General features: G+C 43.6%; 1 protein-coding gene across 5 annotated transcripts in view; it reads right to left on the bottom strand.

Moving 5' to 3' along the window:
* CFAP61 (cilia and flagella associated protein 61) overlaps positions 1 to 23,457 on the bottom strand; it is a 285,821-nt gene continuing 262,364 nt past the window's right edge. For all 5 annotated transcript variants that reach the window (XM_032351542.1, XM_032351539.1, XM_032351538.1 and 2 more), the window contains 2 exons: positions 8,848 to 8,938; positions 1 to 966 (listed from right to left, as the gene is read on the bottom strand). In XM_032351542.1, the coding sequence (XP_032207433.1) occupies positions 766 to 966; positions 8,848 to 8,938 (292 nt within the window). In that variant the 3' untranslated portion in view covers positions 1 to 765. The remainder of the gene's footprint in view (positions 967 to 8,847; positions 8,939 to 23,457) is intronic.

Raw genomic sequence — 23,457 nt, 5'->3', positions numbered from 1 at the left:
CTAAATTTGCTTTATTTATAAGAAAGAGAGTTTTGGAGCCATGTTACAGGTGACATGTACCAGAGGTCCCGGTGCAAAGCATGTGCTAAGGGTTAAAGGAAATGAACTGCATTGATTGGCCACTAATATTTTTCTCATCTAAAACCTGTTAAAACATGTTAGCCAGTGTGACCTTAAGAGTTTTCATTCTCATAACCTATAACGTCAAAATACAGAAATTGTGATACCACCTGCCTAATTTTCAAAGTTCACATAAACAGTTCTTATGACGTTGGATTACAGGGCTAATTCCTCATCGTCTGTTTCACCGATTTTCCATACTGGGCTCATGGTTTTCTTTTCTTTTTTCTTTTTCTTTCTTTCTTTCTTTTTTTTTTTTTTATCACCAAGGAGTAGTACTGGATAAACAGGTGAAGAACTGAGAAAACTGGCGGCAGGGCATTTAGGGAAATCTATCAGAATCACACCCAACGTAAAAACAAGTCTTGCACAGTGTATCCCATTTTATTGCTGAAATGGATTATTCTGCACCGGAACTAGCCTGGTGTTCAAAAGCACCTCCCTGCCCCAGAATAGAGACCCACGGCCGTGCGCCACCTACTGGAACGATAGAAAACTACAGGCGTTTGTGGAGGTGGAAAAAGAAGTCCCAAAACCACGGTGGTGCTTGGTTGTCAAGCCAGGCTTCAGAGAAGCTTCCTTTTTACACCGAGCACGTCGCCGAACTCCACGTGGGAACACAACAAAGTGGAGACGTGGCCACACCTAAATGATGCCTGGCCACGCGTACATGGGCAGATGGTAGTGGTTATAGTGCAGGTAGTCAAGAATGCTCTTCTCCACCAATGACTTGTAGATGGTTTCCTGGTAGACTCTTTTGAGATAATTCCGGGGCTTCTCCTTCAGGTTAATTTCCTCATCTTCTATTTGCCGGGCTAACTGTTCTATGGAGGGAAGGTCTTCCTCCTGGAAAACACAGGAAGAGACTAGATAACAGAAATTACTTGGACAATAATAGGGCAGTTTCACTAAAATGAAAAAAAGCACTCATCTTCCCAAGGACGGTCTTCGCCACCCCACCCCCAGGTTTCTAAATTTTTATTTTTACTTGTGGGAAAATACACATAAGATTTACCGCTTTAACCCTTTAAAATAATATAAAGGTTAATTTATTTAAATAGTAACCCAGGACACACATATAAGAAAGTCATCCAATTATGAAGAAAGCAGAATTGTGCCATGTAATCCTACTTTCTGTCTGTGAATCTACTACTCTGGATATTTCATGTCGGTGGGATCAAACAGCATTTGTCTTCTTCTGACTGGCCTATTTCACTTGGCGTAATGTTCTCAAGGTTTAGCAAGAATAGTAATGTCAAGTTCTTAATACTCAGATAAAAATTATAGATCACCCTTGTTTTAAAAATAAGAAAGGAAGTGATTAAACATTTTTACATGAAAACTTCTAGAAGTTTCATGTGGTTACAGTTCTCTCAAGAAATAGGATTTAAAAGCCCTAAAATTCAGGGCTTCTGGGTGGCTCAGTGGGTTAAGCCTCTGCCTTCGGCTCAGATCATGATCTCAGGGTCCTGGGATGGGGCTCTCTGCTCAGTGGGGCGCCTGCTTCCCCCTCTCTCTCTGCCTGCCTCCGTGCCTACTTGTGATCTCTTTCTCTGTGTGTCCAATAAATAAATAGAATCTTTAAAAAAACCTTAAATTCTTAGTCAAGTCAAATTTCATTGACATCTTTAAAGATAAGTCTCAGCAAGAATAGTTATTTAAAGTTGAGATATGCTGTGCATATCTGTAATAGAGTAGGTGTTTTCCTGACATTTTATTATAAAAATATTCAAACAGAGGCATGTTGACTGAATTGTACACTTAGCACCACTGCACACACACCATTGGATTCCACGGCTCACATTGTACCCTATTTGCTTCATCGTACACCTGCCCATTGATAAGAGGTTATGTACGTCACCAAGCTTTGAGCTGAACGTGTTTTGAACACCACAGGAATTCCAAATTACCCCAACAGAAGAGTCGCGGGGACTTTCATGGTATATTTGCTTGAACTTCCAATAATTTTTCTTTTGAACAAGAAAAAAGTACATGAATTGCAAAGTTCTAATGGATACTAATTTATTAATAGTAAGAATTTTATAGATAGGGAAATAGGTTCAAAAGATATGGAAGCAAAACAGTTAACACTGGATTATTTAAGTGAGACCCTACAAGGTGTTGGAGATTACACATACTTCACCTGGAAGAACAGTCAGTGGGGCTCAGAGGACTTCAAATTTGTATCAGCTCAGCAAAACAGTGACAGAGAAAACGGCACCCGATGCCCAGGACTTAATATTAGGGGGGCTGAAACATTTGAGGGCTGCCAGAATGACCCCAAGCATGATTCCTTAGTTTTTCAGAGAATTGTATCAAGCAAATATGACTTTACAAAAATTATAGAAGATTTGGGTCTCATGGTATATGGTGCTTTTCTGACCATGGGGTAAATACTATAAAATCACAAAATGGAACTTTTATCTAAGGCAAATACTGCTCTAAACCATAAACAGATTTTCTGTGCATTTGTCTTTCACAGTGTGTCCTCTCTGTGTGACCGTCTCCCCTTCATGTGACCATCTCTCCCCTCAGTGTGACCATCTCCCCTCTTCAGTATGATTATTTCTTGTCAACACTTATTTCCTTTTTTTTTAAACAATAACCATCCTAGTGGGTGTGAAGTGGTAACTCACTGTAGTTCTGATTTGCATTTCCCTAATGATTAATGATATAAATCTTTCCATGTAAATGGTTTTACTTCTGGATTATCCATTATTTTATTCCATTGCCTATATATCTGTCCTTATGTAAGTACCACGCTGTCCTGGTTACTACTGAATTATAGTAAGTTTTCAAATTGCAAAGTGTAAGTCCTTCAGCTTTTTTTTATTCCCAAGGTTGTTTTGGTTATTTGGAGTCTGTTGTATTTCCTCTGAATTTTTCCATTTCTGCAAAAGATGTCATTGGGACATTGATAGGATTGCATTAAACGTGTACATTGCTTTGGGGAGTGTGGCCATTATAACTATATTAAGTCTCCAATTCATGAACACAAATGTCTTTCCATTTATTTAGTTCTGCTTTAATTTCTTTCAGAAATGTTTTTGAGGGGTGCCTGGGTGGCTCAGTGGGTTAAAGCCTCTGCCTTCAGCTCAGGTCAAGATACCAGGGTCGTGGGATCGAGCCCGCATCAGGCTCTCTGCTCAGCGGGGAGCCTGCTTCCTCCTCTCTCTCTGCCTGCCTCTCTGCCTACTTGTGATCTTTGTCTGTCAAATAAAACAAAAAAACAAACAACACTTAAAAAAAAAAAAAGAAAAAGAAATGTTTTTGAGGTTTTCAGTGTACAAATCTTACACCTCCTGTTTAAATTTGTCCCCAAGTATTTTATTCTTTTTGATGCTATTGTACATAGAATTGTCTTTTTAATTCCACTCTTGGATTATTCATTGCTAATGTAGACAACTGATGATTGTGGGTTGGTGTTGTATCCTGTAGCTTTGCTAAATTCATTTATTAGCTCTAGTATTTTGTGGATTCTTTCAGATTTTCTACATATGAGATCATGGCATCTCAGAATATGGTTTTACTTCTTCCTTTCCAATGTGGATGTCTTTTGATTCTTTTTCCTGCCTAATTGCTCTGGCTAGAATTTCCAATACAAAGTTAAATGTAAACGGTCAAAGAAGGCCTTCTTGTCTTGTCCCAGACCCCAGAGCTAAAGCTTTCAGTCTTTCACTGAGTGTGGTTTTAGCTGTAGGTTTTTCATAAGTACCTTTTTATCAGGTTGAAGCAGCCCTCTTTTATTCCTAGGGGTGTGTGTGTGTGTGTGTGTGTGTGTGTGTGTGTGTTTTACCATGAAAGAATGTTTGATTTAGTCAAATGTTTTTTTCTGTATCAATGGAGATAACAGCATTTTTTTTTCTCTCCTCATTCTATTACTATGGTGTATTACATTGGTTGATATTTATATGGAGCCACTCTTACATTCTTGGGGTAAATCTCATTTGCCCATGGTGTATAATCCTTTTGATATACTGCTGGATTTAGTTGGCTAGTATTCTGTTGAAGATTTTGGGGTCTAAATTCATAAGGGATATTGGTCTGTAGTTCTCTTCCTCTTTGATGTCTTGGCTTTGGTATCAGGATAATGCTGGCCTCAAAGAATGGGCTGGAAAGTATTCTTTTCCATTTTTTTTTTTTTTGAGATGTTAGACAAGGATTACTGTTAATTCTCTTTTTTTAAAAGATTTTATTTATTTATTTGACAGACAGAGATCACAAGCAGGCAGAGAGGCGGGCAGAGAGAGAGGAGGGGAAGCAGGCTCCCTGCTGAGCAGAGAGCCTGATGTGGGGTTTGGTCACAGGACCCTGGGATCATGACCTGAGCCGAAGGCAGAGGCTTTAACCCACTGAGCCACCCAGGAGCCCCTGTTAATTCTTTAAATGTTTGGTAGAATTTGCCAGCAAAGCACCTGATCTTGAACTTCTTTTTTTTTTTTTTTTTTGTCATGAGGTTTTTGATTGAGTCAATACCTTAACTTACTATAGGTCTGTTGAGATTTTTAAAATTTCTTTGCATCAGTTTTGTGGTTTGTATGTTCCTATAAATTTGTCCATTTCCTCCAGGTTATTTAGTTGCTTGGCATACAATTGTTCATAGCATTCTCTTATAATCGTTTGTTATTTCTGTAAGATCAGCGGAAATGTTCCCACTTTCCTTTCTTCTTCTTTCTCTTTAAGAGATGGAGAGGGAGAATCTTAAGCAGGCTCCATGCCCAGTGTGGAGCACAACTTGGGACTTGCTCTCACAACCCTGAGATCATGACCTGAGCTGAAATCAAGAATGAGACACTTAACTGACTGAGCCACCCAGGCATCCCTTCCACTTTGATTTCTGATTTTAATAATTGGAGTCTTTATCTTTAGTCTAGCTAAAGGTTTGTTAATTTTGTTGATCTTTTCAAAGAACTATCTTTTGATTTCACCGATTTTCTCTGTTGGTTTTCTACTCCCTATTTTACTTATCTCTACTCTAATTTTTATAATTCTCTTCTTTCTGCTAGTATGGGGTTTCGTTTGGTCCCTTAAGTTATAAAATTCAGTTAGTGATTTGAGATATTTCCTTTATACAACTCCAGGTATTTGTAACTACAGTTTTCCCTCTGAAAAATGGCTTTAGCTGTATCTCATTAGTTTTGGTACGTTGTGATTTTGTTTTCATTTGTTTCTAAGTATTTCTTTAAAAAAAAAAAAGGATTTATTTATTTATTTGACAGAGAGAGAGAGAGAGAGATCACAACTAGGCAGAGAGGCAGGCAGAGGGGAGGGGGAAGCAGGCTCCCTGCTGAGCAGAGAGCCCAATGCAGGGCTCCATCCCAGGACCCTGAGATCATGACCTGAGCCAAAGGTAAAGGTTTAACCCACTGAGCCACCCAGGCACCCTGTTTCTAAGTATTTAGAATATCTCATTGATTTCTTCTTTAAAATCAAAGAAGTTGCTTAAGAGTCTGTGTTTAATTTCCACAATTCTGTGGAATTATTTCCTTCTGTTTTTGATTTCCAGTTTTATTCCATTGCAGTTGGAGAATATAGTTTGTATGATTTAAGTCTTTGAAAATTTATTGACATTTGTTTTGTGACCCAACATATGGCCTATCTTGGGCAACGCTCCATGTATGCTTAAGAACAATGTGCATTCTGCTGCTGTTGAGTAAAGTGTTTTGTGTGTGTCTCTTAGGTCTATTAGTTTTATAGTGTTGTCTAAGTGCCCTATTTTCTTATTGATCTTCTATCAATAAGAATATCAATATCAATATCAATAAGAAAAATGGTTGTTCTATCCATTATTGAAAGTGAGATATGGAATTCCCCAGCCCTTAATTTAGAACTACTTCTTCCTTGATTCCTATCAACAGTTCTCTCTCTCTCTCTCTCTCTCTCTATATATATATATATATATATAATATGGATTTTGTTGTTAGGTGCATATATTTTTATAATATTTTTCTATATTTGTTATCTTTTTGAGAAATGATCTTGACTATACAAAATTTCACATTGGTCAGTGACTCTTTGGCTTAAGCCACTGCTAAAAGCAGTCCCAGTGGGTTTATAATCTGTTCCTCTTTACTTCCATGAAAGGACTTGTGAAGTCTTACAATGAGCTTGTTTTTAAAATAAAACAGTCAAAGATAATAGTCTTTTACTCCCTTTTCTTCATGTAGAGGGAGAGCTATAGGATATCATAGTTGATGGGACTGGACTCCTGCACTTTCCTAAAGCCAAGCTAGAAGTGAAATGAAGTGGGTCACGTTCATCTCTATATTTGAGGATAAGAATTACCATCATTCTTTAGTGAAGGCTAGCTCTTTCTTTTCCTATTGCCAGATTCCTTTTTTTTTTTTTTTAAGATTTATTTATTTATTTGACAGACAGAGATCACAAGTAGGCAGAGAGGCAGGCAGTGAGAGAGGAAGGGAGGCAGGCTCCCCGCAGAGCAGAGAGCCTGATGAGGGGCTTGGTACCAGGACCCTGGGACCATGACCGGAGCCAAAGGCAGAAGCCCAACCCACTGAGGCACCCAGGTGCCCCCTATTGCAAGATTCTTAAATGAACTCCTGCATGTCTGCTTATCTGCTTATCTGAGCCCTCTTTCCACTGCCAGCTGGTCTCCACTGCCATTATTTGTGGGGGCCAGCAATTCCTGGGAGCTGTTCTTCTGTGACATTTACTTGCATGTGATCCCTCCTTCACTCCTCCCACAGCTCTCTGAGGTGGGAACAGGTCATCTCTGCTCCGCAGAGACGGGTCTGAGCTAGAGGCAGACACCATTGTGGGCACCACCTCTCCCTGTAGCCTTGCCTATTTGACAAATGGAAATGCAGAAAGCAGTGCAAGGTCTCAGTGGAAGCTCTTCTTCCAGAAGTTTCATTTCCCAGAAATCTAGAAAAGCCACAAGAATGGTGGGGGAGCCCTCAGTGTGTCTTCCACAAATGTTCACGGTCCCTTCTGGTCTACTGAAAGGGCCTGTTGTCCGTGCTGACTTCACACATAACAAACTGACCCAGAGCAGATGTCTGTCTCTGGATAAAAGGTTACGGGGGTCTCAATCAGGACCGTGAAAAGCGACTATTGTTGGGTTTTGTGGTTTACTTGAAAAAATGAGAGGACAGCTTCCCTTTTAAGCTTGACTTCTAAAACTCCTTGGCTCTGTGTGAAATATTAACAGAGGAGCTCGATTCTGGGGGTGTAGAAGGACTTAGGCACAGAGTTTTGATGGAATAACTAGAAAGCTAATGAGTCTTTGCTGTGGTGCAGTAATGAACCACAGAATGCATTTTGAGAGCAAGAGAGGGGCCTAAGGATTTGAATGAAATTCAGTAAACACCAGGCTCACAACTCGAGCTCATGTTTCAACCTCAGCTGAGTCCCTCAGTTTTAGCATGAAGTGGGGGACCTGTTAAACCTGTAGCATTTATTCAAATTTGAGTGACTTCAGCAGGGGATGACCTTTGCATGGTCACAGTCCCCTCGGCCTCCCTCATGTACCTTTACCTGCCTGGTTCCTATCTGTGTGGGTCCTAAAGACAACTGAGTTTGATTTATACTTTAAACCTATTTCCCCCAATTTGAATCTGCTTTGGATTAGTACAGTTATTTCAATTTCCCATCTTGGACCCCCGGCATAAAACTGAAAAGGGGGCAGGCGATGAAGAGGAGATACCAAGCCCAGCAGTTTAGTCCATATGGCACACTGCCTGTATACCTGGCTTCAGGCCAAGGGATCCTTGAGTCTGAAACTTGCTGGCCACAGCCTAGCTGTGTAACCCATAGCAGGTCATTTAAAATCTTTCAGCTTTAGCCCCCTCATTGATAAAGTCAAAACTGTAACAGTAGAGTGTCCTGAATGGCTCTCATGGTTAAGGGAGGTGGTTCATACAGCTGGGGCTGGGCACATGATCTGTGCTGCCCAAGATGGTGGCCTTCACCATGGGAACCTTCGAGGGGCACAGGTGCTCTCAAGTGGAATTGATAACAGAGTCGCAGGACTTGACCATGAAGACAATAAAACACAGTGAGGTTAAGCTGTGCCCCCGCCCTTGTCCAAGTGGAGCAAGGGAGAATCTAGGATGGATATCTGACCACTTTTTGAGCATAGATGCTAACATTCCACAGCTCCCGTAAGGACTCTCGTGTTGAATGAAAGAACTGAATTTGAAGTTTCCCAAGTATTTCATGATTGACATTGCAGAGTCAAGTTTCTTGCTGAGCATGGAGACTTTGGGAAATGTAGCCTAACTTCCAGTCAATTATCACTTTGAGAAAGAGGTTTTGGATATTAAAGGGGTGTGTTTGGACATCTTATGTCTTCCCTTTACATTTGTATAACAACACACGCACACGTGCGTACACACGTGCACACATGTTTAGTGAATGGCTAGCAAGTGTGGGCAGAAACTAAAGGAATTCAATGTTGTTCTTGAGAACAAGTAGATAAAACTCAGACCCAGTTTCCAGCGGACACTGTTAGCTGATAATGGAAATACAGTTATGTGTAAAAAGGAGAAAGAAATCTGCCTCTCCCAAAAAGATCTAAATAACACACTTTTCCAGAAGGACCACGATGTTCGCGTTCGCATGCTCCCTAGCTTGTTTATAGGAAGTATTGTTGGCTTTAAAAGTAAAACCAAAAAGGAGACTGTAGACAAAAGTCTAAATGATCAACGACTATAAACTGCTTGTAATTTTCAAGGAATAACTCACATATCTATTAATCACTCTTACCTCCTTGGAGGTCAAGATCTGGCGTAACTCTTTCCTTAGATCAATAAAACGATCGTGAAAGAGGGCCATGCACCATGGCTCCATGAAGTAGCTAGGGAGGAAAGAAAAGATTCAGTTAGCTGGAAACCCTCTCATTACCACTAATAAAGTATTTACCTGCTTTTTTGCCTTTATAAATTACAGTTCTGGCCCCTTTGCAATCGTTTGCTCATAAAATGCCTCGTGGAACAGCCTAGCCAATCAATTTTTTAAATGGATGTTCCTGATGTAAGGCCAGGTTCCATAATTACATTTAAAGTGGTTTAATTCAGAGCTGGGGCAAGACCCAGCGAAGAATCCTGATTTTATCAGAATTTAAAAGCCTGAAGACTTGTAAAGAACGGTGTCTCCATTATCTGCCCTCATTTGAGAAAAACAGATTGCAGGATTAGCTGAACTGCTGCATAAACAAATTACATTTGGGTAGACAATGACACAAACGTTGTGCATCATTAAGATCTCAGGATTAATAATGACCAGAAAAACAGGCCACCTCGGTGTTCAACATGGTCTCCGTACAATTGCACTGATGCTTAATTGAATCTCTTTTTAGGAGAGCAGCTCTTTTGGTGTTTATATTGGCTAACTCTTCACTGAAAACTGTTTGAATAAATGCTTTCTTACCTGGAGAACAATAAGGCCCTCCTCTATTTCCAGGCGATCGCTGAAAATCTGATGCATTCTTGGAGGACCAAGCACATTTATTGGTATTTTAACTCTTACTTTATCTTAACGCCAGGTGTCTGGGAACCAGAAACCTCACTTCTTCAGTGCTGGGGACACACCGGTCATGTGGGTTTCCCTCTTTTCTGGATGTGTTTGTCATGCCCATTACGGCTAATGGATGTCATGTGTGCACACAGGGGAAGAAAAAACTGGGGCCCACGTGCAAACGAGCACCTTCTGTTTCCCTAGACTTAAAGTTAATTCTTAGAGAAGAGGTGATGAGTCCCAGGGACCACTGAGGCCACAAAGGACAAGCATCATGACAAGTCTGTGCTACGCTAAGCATGGCACTAAGCTAGATCAGTTATTACCTATCACCTATTTCCTTGGCCAGAATGTGACCAAATTTCATGCTTAATTACCTCCTTTGTTGTTATTCGTTCAACTATTAATTCCACTAATATTTATTGAACATTCACCAGTGCCCAGCACTGTTCTGGGTGCAGAGGAAACAGTAGGAACCAAAAGAGACATGCATCCTGCCACTGGGAAGCTTCCATTCAAGTGATGAATAGTGAGTGAATATATAGCGTGTTAGATAATGAGAACTGCTTAGGAAAAAAACACAAGTCAGACAAAGATGTGGGGGGGGGGGCAAAGGAAGGCTCATGGAGTAAAGACCCGAGGGGAGGGAGAGAGGGAGTCACGCAGAGATCTGGGGGAAGAGCTTTCCAGAGAGAGGGAACAGCAGGTGCAAAGTTCTGGAGGCAGGAGTGCGTGTGCAGAGCACTCAGGAAGGCAGAGTGGAGAGAAGAGGGGGAGTGGTAAGGGGTGAGCTCAGGACGGGGTGGGCGGGAAGGTTGCTCCCGGGGAAGGAGTCCAGTCCGGACTATGCTGTATAGTCATCTCCCCATATCTGCGATTTCACTTTCCGTGGTTTCAGTCACCACGAGATGAGCTGTGGTCTGGAAGCAGGGGATCCCGTCCTGACGTGTCGTCAGCAGGCCAGCAGTAGCCTCACACGACGTCTCCACGCCTGCTCCCTCCGCCTCCCTTCACCTGGTCGTGCGGGCATCTCCCGTCATCACAAGGAGGACAGTTACAGCATGAGAACATTTCGATAGAGACCACGTGCACATACCTTTTATTAAGTAGATGGCTGTAAGTGTTCTGTTATTATTTGTCATTGCTGTTAATCTCTTACCATGCCTAGTTTATAAATTAAACTCTATCGTAGTTATGTGTGTGTAGAAAAAGCCAGTGTATGCAGGGCTCAGTACCACCCCTGGCTTTAGGCATCCACTGGGGGTCTTGGAAGATATTCCCTCCGGTAAGCGGGGACCACTGTCATCACTCTGTGGCCATCTAGCTCAGCACTTGCAAGCGACAGGTATCTCCCAGAGCTCCACGAATGAATGAATGCACGTCGCCCGAGTACATTATATACTGCCAGGCCCTGATCGGTCTTCCGTTAGGACAGAGGCAAGTTCTGCCAAATTAAGAGGTGACAACTCGGTAAAGTGCCCCAAGATGGGCAATATTATGAAAAAGAGAGCCTTGCTGGGAAGAGAGGGAAAGACATAGGTGAAACCAGGGTTTCGGGATGGTCTTGCTAAGCCCCACAGCAAACAAGGCTGAGGGTGTCGGAAGGGCACTTTGTGGAAATTTGCTGGAGGAAATCTGCTCGCCTCTGGAATTGCTCGAGGCCACCTAATTTGTAGTGAGTGGAGCTGAGTTGATGGGAGTTCTGGCCGGGGTTCTGGGCCCCTACAAACCCTGGCCAACGTCCAACCTCCATCTAATTCCTAGAGCAATGGCATTGGTGCCCAGCTAGCCACCTCGGAGAGGATGAGCCCAGAGGGGTGATGTTTTGACACGTCTTGGAAGAGTAGCTTCCTGGATCAAAATATCGATTGTAGCCTATGTCCAGACACTAATGCACAGCCTTGCCTGGATGGTCCCTACTTCAGGGAATTTTGGATGTGCAAACTTGAAACTGTCATAATTCCTAAGTGAGGAACCAATGGGTTCCTTTGTATATTTTTAAAATCTTTTATTTATTTATTTATTTATCCATCCATTGACCAGAGCGGGGGGGCGGGGCAGAGGGAGAGAGAGAGAGGCAGGAGAGAGAATCTCAAGCTGACTCCCCACTGAGCGTGAATCCTGACTTCAGACTCGATCCCAGAGCCCTGAGATCATGACCTGAGCTGAAATCGAGAGTTGGAAGCTTAAGTGAGGGCCCCACCAATGAACCCTTTTAAATTTTTCCAGTGTGTTTCCACCCTCTTGATCTCAGGGTCTACAGCCACATCCTTCTAGGTGCCACATCCTTAGTCTCTCTGCCTTTCTCAGCCTGGCACGGCCCTGTGCCCATAACCCAGGTCCCGCGCAACATCTTTGCTCCATGCCCTCCCCCCCTGTCTGCTTTATAGAGAGAACTCTGGGGAAACTCCACTTCCAGAAGGTCCCAGCCCACCCACCGTCTAATTCCCACATTCCATTAGCCTCTGTCCACAGAGCCGAACACTGCTGGCTGGAGAAACCCATGATCCTTCGTCTTCCGAAAATGCAGTTGCTAAGCCGCTCTGTACAGTCCCTGACGGGAGGGAGGATGGCGTAGGGGGAGGACGGAGGGGAGGCACGTAGAGGAAGTTGGGTATTTTTGCAAAGTTTTTCTTTGCTGCCTTTGAAACTCTCCATGACTCTCACACCAGTGTCCAGCAGAAAGGGCACCTGGGCATTTGATGACTTCTAGTCTTATCACAGTACCTCGAACAGCTTGCAGACCAGTGGTCTGGGAGACCTGAAATCTTATTTCTCTCACACTTCCTACCATTGTCTCCCATCAGAAAACAATTTGGGACCCTGGTCCAGAAGGTGACAATCCCTGTAGCGAACTATTTGTTACCTATATTCCTGGAATTCATCTGTGACAGCCATTTTTACTTATAAAAGGGAAAGGTTTATAGAAGTCTCTATGACTTTTCTTTCTCTCTCAAGAAAGAACTCCTGGGTTCCATTAACGCTAAGTGTAGTAATGAAAAGAGACACCCTAGAAGCCAAACCAGTCGGCTGACTTCGGAAGTCTCCTTCTCAGTTTGAGTGCAGCTTCATGCGATGGACATGGGGTCATGAAATGCTAAGGCTCCTGCCGCATGGGGGCAGGAGGAGAGAGCTGGTGCACCAGCAAGAGGAGGAGTGTGTGGGCCCCTACCCTGCGTGGAGACCAGCTTCTGCACACCTGTCTGTGCCATCAGATTCTCACAGCCTGCCACCCGGATCAAGCTAAAGATGCATGAAGTGACATCCTTAGCCTGGGGTTAAAACAACAATTTTAGACTCGGGTGGACCCCTGAACAGAAGTCCCACTGGAAGATCATCCATTCCTTTTTTTTTTTTTTTTAAGATTTTATTTATTTATTTGAGAGAGAGAGAGCACAAGCTGGGGAGAAAGGGGCAGAGGGAGAAGCAGACTCCCCGCCGAGCAGGGTGCCAGATGTGGGACTCGATCACAGAACCCTGAGATCATGGAAGGTGATTTCAACTGTGATCAGATGGAATGTAGAAATGAATGGGATTTAAGAAGAAAATGACTAGCAGATAATCTGCAGTTTCCAATAGTCCCTTTGATTAAGAGAGGGAAAAATGTGCTCAAAAATCTACCCGGAGAAGAATCTCATTTGCAAGGTTCCTCCCCAGTGCTTATAGAAACTGCTTCTCCCCAGTGCTTATAGAAACTGCTTCTTCTGGTAGTGATTTTTAAGGGCTCACCAGATGACCTCAGAGCAGCCACTATGATGAAGACCCCTGTCCCTTTGTTCCCGTTATGGGCTGTGGTGCTTGGTCATTTTACATTCATAGCCCCAAGTAGCTCTGTCTCTCTCTATAAGCCACTTCCATACTCCCCCAGACCTTGTTTGCTTCTGGCAAATTAACATGTTTTAATGAATATGTTTTATTTTTAGAGCAGATTTAGGTGTACAGAAAAAGTGAGAGCAGAAATGCAGAGTTCCCATACATTGGCCCCGCCCTCGGTTTCTCCTCTTAACCCCTTGCATGATGGGTAAGGCACATTTGTTCCAGTTCCTTCCAGTTGTGAACCAGTTTTGATACATTGTTCTTTTTCTTTTTTTTTTTTTTTAAAGATTCTATTTATGTGACAGTGACAGAGAGAGAGACAGCAAGAGAGGGGACATAAGCAGGGTGGGTGGGAAAGGGAGAAGCAGGCTTCCCACCGAGCAGGGATCCTGATGCAGGGCTCAGTCCCAGGGCCCTGGGATCATGACCTGAGCGGAAGGCAGAGGCTGAATGACTGAGCCACCCAGTCATTTCATTACTGATACATTATTCTTAACTAAAGTCTGTAGTTTACACTGAGGTTCATTTGTCTGTCCCGGTGCACATTCTGTGGGTTTGACAAATGGGTCTGTCATATAGCCACCACGGCAGTGTCATACCGAAGAGTTTCATGGCCCTAAAAGTCTCCTATGCTCTGCCTATTCATCCCTCCCGCCCTCTGAACCATGGGCAAATTAACATTTTAGGAAATTGACTTGCAGAGAAAATGGGGCTGTGTAACAATTTTATAAAATTTTTTTTAATAACCTTATATTCCAGCATTTCTCTCCGAAACAGAGTAATATTCTCCCATCACAGAACACAATGCCTCTCCAACTCGCCAGCCGCCCCTCAGAGGCAGGGCTGTGGGGCCTGAGTTTTCTAAAGTGCTGCATGTGGGCATCAGCTTAAGATGAAAGCAATTTGGATTTCTCTTTTCTATAATGCACAGGGGGCTCTACTTTTTAGGGGAGATTTTTGAAGGCAGGCATTATAATCTACTTGCTAAAAATCCACGTGCCCTGTGACCAAACCAAACCAAACCAAACACACGTGTTAAGCTGGAGTGAGGTTTGTTCCCTAAGAATTTCCGAAGCTGATTTGTTGTGGTTGAAGGATGCTGAGAATGTTAATTTGCACACCCTACCCAGGCAAGAGCATCTCAGGTGGTGAAAGCATCCCAATAGCAGGCTTTCTGAGTCCTGATTCCCTCCAGCAGGGGCTAATATTTTTATTCAAAGAAGGCCAGTTCAATCCCATTATGGGAAAGAATGAAACAGGCGTGCATTCCTTTTCCCTTTCCATTCTGCGTAGGAAGGACAACACCAGCCGCCAGCCGTAATGGCAGGGGCACCCAACTGAGCATCTCCTATGCTGACCCCTTCATCAGCATGGGGACTGGAAAGCCATGGTCAACTCCCCCTCTGCCCTGGCCTGTAGGTGACAGAGCTCCTGCGTGTCCCTCATCTGTAGGCTGGGGGTAGGGAGGGGGAGCTCAGGGCGAGTAGCGGTGGGGAGCTGACAGCTTGAGGGCGCACACTCAGAGTCTCCAGCTCAGGTTTCTCCCCAATCCAGACTGCACCTCAGTTGCCCAGTGCTCCCTTTGACGCCTCCTTTCTGTGGAGGGCCCAAGATTCTCACTTCCTCCGCCCCAGTCCGGACACCTTCCACTCTGGTCTTCCTGCCTGGTGGGCTCTGTGCCATCTCTGCAGCCCAGAGCAGCCTTCTCCACATTTGCGTCTTCCCTGGTACTGTCCAAAGCTTGAGGCCAACACAAACATACTTTTTGAAGCTAATTCTTGCCCCAAGGGCTTCCACTCGCTTTCTCTGCGCTGATTTCACTGCCTGGGGTAGTTCTGACCTTGCAGGGAAGTTAACCGGGCACTTGTCCTTTTCTCTTACTCACTGTGGGGTCTGGGTTCCCACAGCATCCCGCTGGTCCCAAGGAGACGGAGGGAGCCGTGGGGCCCAAGTTTCCGAAGACACCTGCGGGTGAGGGCAGGGGTCCGCCTCAGGCTGCCCTCCCTCCTCTCCATGGAGAGCCTCTGCATCACCTGTTAGGACCCTGTTTAGATAATAGAGGGTTTATGGGTGGCACAGACCCCTTTGGGCTTCCTTTAAGCCATCCTACACAAACAGCGGGCTTCCTTATTAAAATTAGAAAAGCTTGGAATTGAACTAAACTCCTTTTGCAATTGATAAGAACATTGAGTCAAACCGAGCTGATCTCCTTTTGATAGAAGGATGAAAAGATGTAGGTCTAGTTTTCTCCCCACAAACTGAAGGAATTCTGTACTTTGGTTTCCTGCCTTCTCCACAGAAAGGAGAGGAGCATCTGGAATCCTTGCCAAGGCTGTGGTCAGGTTGGCACCGACTGCCCCGAGGGCTATGGATACTCAGCATTAGTGATCAGCTTTCGGGAAACTTCTATTTCCATGAATACTGAATTTTTTTTTTTTTTTTTTTTTTTGGAGAGAGAGAGAGAGAAAGCCAGAGTGAGTAGGGGGGAAGGGGAGGAGGGAGAGAGAGAGAATCTCAAGCAGGCTCCATGCCTCAGCACAGAGCCTGACATGGGGCTTGATTCCATGAGCCTGAGCTCATGACCTCAGCCAAAATCAAAAGTCAGCTTCCTAACCGACTGAGCCACCTAGGAGCTCCTGATAATAATTCTGAAATTATTCAAAATTATTGAACTTTTAAAAATAAGAAAATATTGGGGCCCCTGGGTGGCTATTGGGTTAAAGCCTCTGCCCTCGGCTCAGGTCACGATCCTGGGATCTAGCCCCGCATCGGGCTCTCTGCTCCTCGGAGAGCCTGCTTCTTCCTCTCTCTCTGTCCACTTGTGATCTCTGTCAAATTAAAAAAAGAAAGAAAAAGAAAAAGGAGAGAAAATATTAACTGCTTTCCCAGTTTATGTTCAAAAAGGAAAGACTAACCAGAGCTACTAGGTAACCTTCCTAGCTGGCTGCCTAGAAATCTTGAGGAGGGAATGTTAGGTAGGAACACGGCAGCGACATGACTTCTCAGTGGCTGTGTGGGTTTGGGTGTTAATATCACACAAATCATTTCTACGCACAGATCTGGCCATGAGAAAAAGTTTACACAAATTATCCAGGACCCAAACAGAAGACACTATAGTCTCTAGTCAATTTGCCAATGACTGGCCTGGCTTCTTTGGGGGGACTTAAATTTTCCATCACTTTTGCAAATGATACACTTTTCTCAGAAGCCCCGGGAAATGTCAACTTGTGGAACTCTATTAACCATTCCTGGTCGATACGGCCCAATCATTAAGCAGTTGATCAGACTTCCTCAGAGCTCATCCTCATCTGGTCAATCAGCCAATTTTATTGACAAAATCATATAAGCTGGGTGGGGAGCTGGTAACTAGCCGAGCCTGTGGCTACACTGAATGCTGAGAAAAGGAAGCCCAGAGGACAGGCTGGAGGAAGCTGCATTTGCTGACCTTAGGAAAAAGACTGACATGTCTAAGGGAAAAGACTACAGTGGGTAAAGGATGGTGTTCTTTCAAGTCCTGGATCTTAACTGCAAGGCAAGGCCTCCCTGGCAGGCGGGGAGAAAAGTAGAAGAGGTAGGCTGCACTCCCTACCCGCAGAGGTTCAAATGGCTCAATCACGCAATAGTTAGGAAAAAGGAGGCAGGTGGACAGAGAAGAAATCCATTACCTTTCTCCAAGATCAATCTTTCTTTCTTTCTTTCTTTCTTTCTTTCTTTCTTTCTTTCTTTCTTTCTTTCTTTCTTTCTTTCTTTCTTTTTTAAATAAAAATCTAATTTTATTCTGGAGAGATAATAGTTTTTGCTTTTAGACTCATTAAGAGAATCCCCAGCTGCTACTCACACCCGCACAGAAGTTTGCTCAAGCTGGAAATTCACCCAAGGGTTGCCTTTTCTCCCTGTGGGAAACTGCACAGGGGGTGGGGGTGCGGGGCTGCAGGCTTTCCTGAGAGAATGAAATTCTCACTGTCCAAGTCCTTTCTTGTACCAACAGCATCTTCAATTCAAGGAGGAGGATAGACAGACAGCTCCCACAATGCCTAGCTGTAGGTCACGCCCACAGCAAGTCTCAGCCTTGTGTAGCACAGACTGGAGCATTGGCTGCTAGAACTCATCTCTCCCATTTATAGTCTAAGAATGCATGAAGTGACAGATGTCAGGGTATGTCATCGTGGTTGCACCCAGACACAGCTGTTGCCCCCTGTGACTCATCACTGTCATTGCCAGCCTGGCCGGTATCACTGCTCACCTGAGGGCCACAGAAGACATGTGGTGTGCAAAGCCTGGTGAAGGGGTCTGGGTGAGGTGAAGGCAGGTTTGTAAACATGTTTTCAGAAGCCATCTGCCCCATATCTCCTTCGCCATGCTGGTATAGGCGCTAAGAACACATTCTTTGTCCTAACTTCCTTTCTTCCATCCATCTGTCCATCTGATCATCCATCCTTCCATCCATCCCTCCATCCTGACAGGTCCAGTGAAGACTTTCAAAGTCCTGTTTCTTTACTTCCAGCACCTGTTTTCCTCTGGCTCTCTGTTCTCTGCTGGCTCAACTGAGTCCTCATTTCTTCCCCACTGTCCTCCCATGAATACTTTTCTCTCCCCTCTTTTCTCTGTCCTCCAGGAACCAGTATCTTCCAGGGCTCCTGACTTCCACAGCTACAAAGTGGCAAGGTAGAGGTCATTCTTGGCCACTAATCAATCACAGACAGACACTTTTTGGGCACCGAGAGAACCACCATGCAAGTGTGATCCCTGCTCCAGAAGCACACCCTGCGGGGAGGGTGGCATAGTGTAAGGGAAACTGAGGCACATGCAGGCAGCAGAGGGGCATATTGTGGGAAGGCAAGGCTGGAGAGAGGCTCAGCAGGATGAAGCTGCTGTCCATTTGCCATCAGGTCTTTGTCACTGCATTTCTAAGTTCACTTCTCTTGGCTAGTGTTTGCCAACCTTTAGTCACTTGGGAACCGATCAGTTCTTCATGGACATTATGCATTACTTCAAAAATCTTCTTTAGATTGATTACCCTTCAAAAAAGAAAAAAAGATCTAACTACTTCTGCCTTGTCCTAAGCCATGATATCTGTGGAATCACAGATTTGATGTGTTAGTACTGTTTTTCTAATTCTTATTAAAATTATTCCATAATTAGTAAGTTGTGTCTACTGCCTAAGGTAGCTTACATACCACCTGGCAGGGACAAGTCACTCCGAGACAAGTCACTTTTTATGACAGCTTGATGGCAAGGTGCTGTTGTATTCTTCTGGGGATGCGAACCCACGGACACTGTGCTAAATAGTTTCTGTGTATTATCTCTCTTCAACTTAGTTCCAGACCTCTAAAGTGGGACTTGCCAGTCCACTTTACAGAAGAAGAAATAGATTCAGAAATGTTGTCCAAAGTCACACAATTAATGAGGATGAACCAGCTCTTAACCATTATTCTGCTCGACCTCAAAGTTCATGTTCTGAACAACACCACAACCAAATCTCATTTCTTTATGCTCATTTTGGAGCCTGTCTAGCAACTTTCTGAATCACCTCATTTCATTTGTATCCCCCGCATTAGCTAAGATTAAATTTGATTACAGTTGTAAAAGTTTTTTAAATAAGTACTTTTTTTTCACACAAAGAATGGTTAGGTGAAGTGTCCAGGATGGACATGGTGGTTCCACTGACATCAGAGCACAGTACTATGCATAGGGCATTTGGCCTCATGGTGCAAAATGGCTGCCAAGCTCCAGTCATCACATACATGTTCTTAGATGGATAAAGAGAAAAAGAGGGCCCTTCCCCTCACTTTTAGGGACAATTCCGGAAATCTCACCTAGCACTTCTATTTATGTCTTACTGGCCAAAGATTGGTCATATGGCTTCCTTGGTTGCAGAGGAGGCTGGGAATCATTGCCATTTATTTTAAGTACAATGTAACATCCTATAAATCAGGATTCTGTCTCTGAAGAGGAATGAGAGGAAGGATGTTGTGTCTTCTATGATAAGCCAAAGACTCCATAGCATCTGCATGGAACAAAAATCTTTTCTTACCATTAAGCTTATGAATATTGGGAGAATGTATTTATTTAATTGATGTTCCAGAACTAGAGCGTATCTATCAGTCTACATTCAAATTAAACAATCAGAAAAACATCCCACACAAAGTGTTTTCCATATGTGACCCCCACCTCCAAGCCCCTGGGAGAGCCGCTATTTCTTGCACACCTGCATCTAACCCAAGTAAGCTTAAAGGCAGAGAACAGGGAACAATTTGTGTTTGAGTATAAGATTGTATTCTGGTCATTTTATTCTGCCCATGAAAGAAAGTGGATTTGTGCATTTCAACACAAGATTAAAAATAATCATAGCAAAAAGTATTTCCAGTTAACCCTAGCTTTGTTCAGAAGTTATATTACATATCTCTGGGGCAGTGGAGTTACACAGGAGCAGACAAAAACAAACAAGCCCCAAAGCCTGAAATGGAAGTCTGATTATAAATATTTCCTGTCCAACTTTACTTTGCCAGAATCTCTATTTGGTCAATTTCCTGCTTTGAGGCATCTCTGGAAAGGTCAGATTAATGATTTTGAAGGCAAAAGCAACTAGTTATTTGATAACCAGTCGTAACTGTCACTTGCTAAAGATCGGCTATGTATTTGTTGTCACAATCTGGACCTGGCCTCAACCAATGTGGGTGTTTACTGCTCTAAGGAAAAATGGTTTGCGACGCATGAGCACTTAAACCCAAATTCTAATGTTGGGCGGAAGTCAGCCATCTCCTGAAAGCTGGCAGAGAGAGAGAGGGAAGCAGGCTCTCTGTTGAGCAGAGAGCCCGATGCAGGACTTGATCCCAGGACCCTGAGATCATGACCTGAGCCAAAGGCAGCAGCTTAACCCACTGAGCCACCCAGGCTTTATAGTGTTTCAAAGAACACAGATTCCCAGAGCATGTTTGTCCGACTATGTGTCAGCACCTGGTTGGTACTGAGGACAGCGCCAAGACTCCCTGCCTCCCTTGCCACTGGAGTCCTGCTGGTTTTCAGAAATACAATTCATAGAGGTTTATCTGGAAGATCTGTCTGCTGTCCATTTGTTTTTCTGAATCCTGGATGCTTAGACCAGGAGAAACTGCTTCACCTGAGAAAAAGCAATACATTTATCTTGTGGTCCTTAAAAATCCAACTACTGATGAGATTTCCCTCCTTATTTCGACCTTGATGGAACTCAAAGCCAAGCGTGAGAGTTTTTACACAAAGACCTGTGTGCTTGAATACCCAGTCTTTGCGCTGCAGCTCAGCCTCATGCAGCAGTCCTGCCCCTAGTTTCCCATTTCCCGATGCCTTTTTCTTTTTATCCCAGTTACGCCCCTTGTTGCTTATGTAATCTCAAGCTGGTTAGCTTTCACATCTCCCAGCCTCGGTCTTCATAGCTGTACAATGGGGGAAAAGGTGGTTCCTTACCTCAAAGACTTAGTGTCAGAATGGGAGCAGACAATCCATGAACATGGTTGGCTTTATGACCGGCACAGGGAGACAGCTCCATTTGTATCGTGTGATGATGATTGTTCTTACTTATATCTTATTGTATATATTTGTGTAAGCTACCTCAGATTTTTCTGGGATGAATTTGAGACGAAATAATTAAAATAAGCACTCCTTGTTGTTTAACTGGAAGAGAGTCTTTTGCAAATTTCTCCTCGGGGACTGCTTTTCCTACCTTCAAGGGCATCTGCATTAACTATTTTAGCTGCTGTTTTACGGCAGCATGAATTTTAGCTGCACCAAAGGTAAGAGAGACTTCATAACAAGCCTTCATGATGTTTGTCACACACTAAGGAGCTCCGTGGGAATCAATAAAAATAACATAAAAACAGTTAAACCAAGGCCTCGATATATTTTTCTCTTGTCTGAACTGATGAAGCTTCAGTAAAAAGAGGAAAGATGGAATTTCTTGCTTTTGCTGGTTTATTTTGAAGAGGGAGGCAATTAAAACAAAAGGGGTGAACTCAGTGGCTCGTGGGATGTTATCAAGATGGCGGTCAGGAAAGCAGGCTGTGGCCAAGGTGCAGACATGTCAAGGCCCAGCTGGGCCAGATTGTCTTCTGACCTGTCTGCCTTTTTGCCTAACTTGCCAGAGCAAACCTGTCTTCTTATAGAAAGAGGGTAGATTTTGTATACTTCAGAGTTGTCCTTCTATTTAAGTTTACGGGTGAAAGCACAGGGGCCACGCCATCTGCCCGGACCCTTCTCCACAGCGAGCAAGTGGGTCTGGCAGTCTCTTATGGTGCCACTCGTGACCGCAGTCTGAGCATGGGGACGAGTCTACTCTATCCAGCGCTACACGTCTGGCCTTTTGTTCCATCTGTGGCATTTCCTTGCACATCGCTGGTTTGTTAGGGGCTGCGTTAATTGAATTTGCACAGTAAGTCTAGTGCCCTGGAAGTTGTCTAGCTATTTACACTGATTTGTTATATAAATTCAGGCCGAAGAGTATGAGGCAAGGTTAGCATTTAATGCTGCAGCAAAGGGAAAGCTCTAAGTGCTCAGCTTCACTTCCTGTGTCCCTCTCTTGTTATTCTGTGTATCTCTTCATAGAAAGCACAACCATTTTCCTTTAATTAGGCTGCAGAGAGCACGGGCTAGCATTAGGCCACTCAGCCACTCAGCCACGCTCACGGCCATGGCCATTTCCTATCTATTTTCTGTAGGAAAAGGGAAAAAAAAAAGTGTATATATGCACATATAAGCCCCTGCAAGTCCAAGGGTTGGGGGAACAAAGGAACCAGGTGGAATTACCTTTTGTGAGACTGAGGTCACAAGAACTAGCCAACACCAGAAAAACAAGGTATTGTGCTGCCTCGTTATTCCTTTGGTTAAATGAATTGCCCTTTTGAATTTTAAAAGAGTGCTTAATAGAAATATCACTCACTGGTACAGAATATATAGCACGTTTAATACACATTTATAGTAATTCAGTAATTAACACATGTTTAAAATAATTCTCTTTCATGGGTGCCTGCGTGGCTTAATCGGTTAAGCATCTGCCTTCGGCTCAGGTCATGATCCCGGGATCCTGGGATCGAGCCTCACACAAGGCTCCCTGCTAAATTGGAGGCCTGCTTCTCCCTCTCCTCCCGCCTCGTGCTCTTTCTTTCATTCTCTCTCTCTCTCTCTCGTGTAAATAAAAAATCTTGGAAAAAACGAATAATTCCCTTTCATAACGGGCTTTTCTAAGTAACATGTTTATTTATTTATTTTTTTAACTGAGGCTTTTACCAGATATAAGGAGAAACTACAGACTGTTCCTTCACTTTGTCACTCTTACGTTTTCAGGTTTGCAGTTTCCAAAAATCAAGTATTAAAATTTGACAAACAGTGGGGTGCCTGGCTGGCTCAGTTGGTGGAACATGCGAACCTTGATCTCAGGTTTGTGAGTTCAAGACCCACACTGGGTGGCGAGCCTACTTAAAACAACAACAACAAAAACAAAACAACAACCAACATAGTCCCAGTTCTTACTTCTCACACACACAATAATGAGGGTGATGGATTATGACCCATGAGATAGTATGAGACTCTATTAAGTCCACACTGATATGGACAAATGAAAACACACATGAAGGAGAGGGATAGCTCTACCTTACAATCAAAAGCTAAGTGCTACGTGTAGAATGAATGAAGGAGTTGCAATCTCTCCCCATGACACCAACACAGTAACAGAAATTTCCAGCAAGAACTGTTTATGGGTGCAAAAACTAGTGGGGGAAAAAAAGGATAAAAAAAACAGAACATCACATGGTCTCAAAATACCACTAATTGATTACGAAAGTAAAAATACTACAAAGGAACCTACAGCCTCCACCCCAACCACGGGGCCACGGTTAACAATTCAGTGAGAGGGCAGATCCGTACCGTGTGCCTCCTGAGAGGCTGCCCTGAGAGGGACACAAAATGGCGCCCGTGGTTTGCTGAGAAGGCATCACCTGACAGGAATAATGAGGGAATGTCAGACAGACCCAAAAGGGTAGACACTCTACAAAGAAACAGGCTGTGTTTTTCACA

This window comes from Mustela erminea, chromosome 7 (genome assembly GCF_009829155.1).
Source record: "Mustela erminea isolate mMusErm1 chromosome 7, mMusErm1.Pri, whole genome shotgun sequence".
Classification (NCBI taxonomy): domain Eukaryota; kingdom Metazoa; phylum Chordata; class Mammalia; order Carnivora; family Mustelidae; genus Mustela; species Mustela erminea.
Note: the sequence above shows the minus strand (reverse complement) of the source record. Positions and strands in the feature narration are given on the sequence as shown.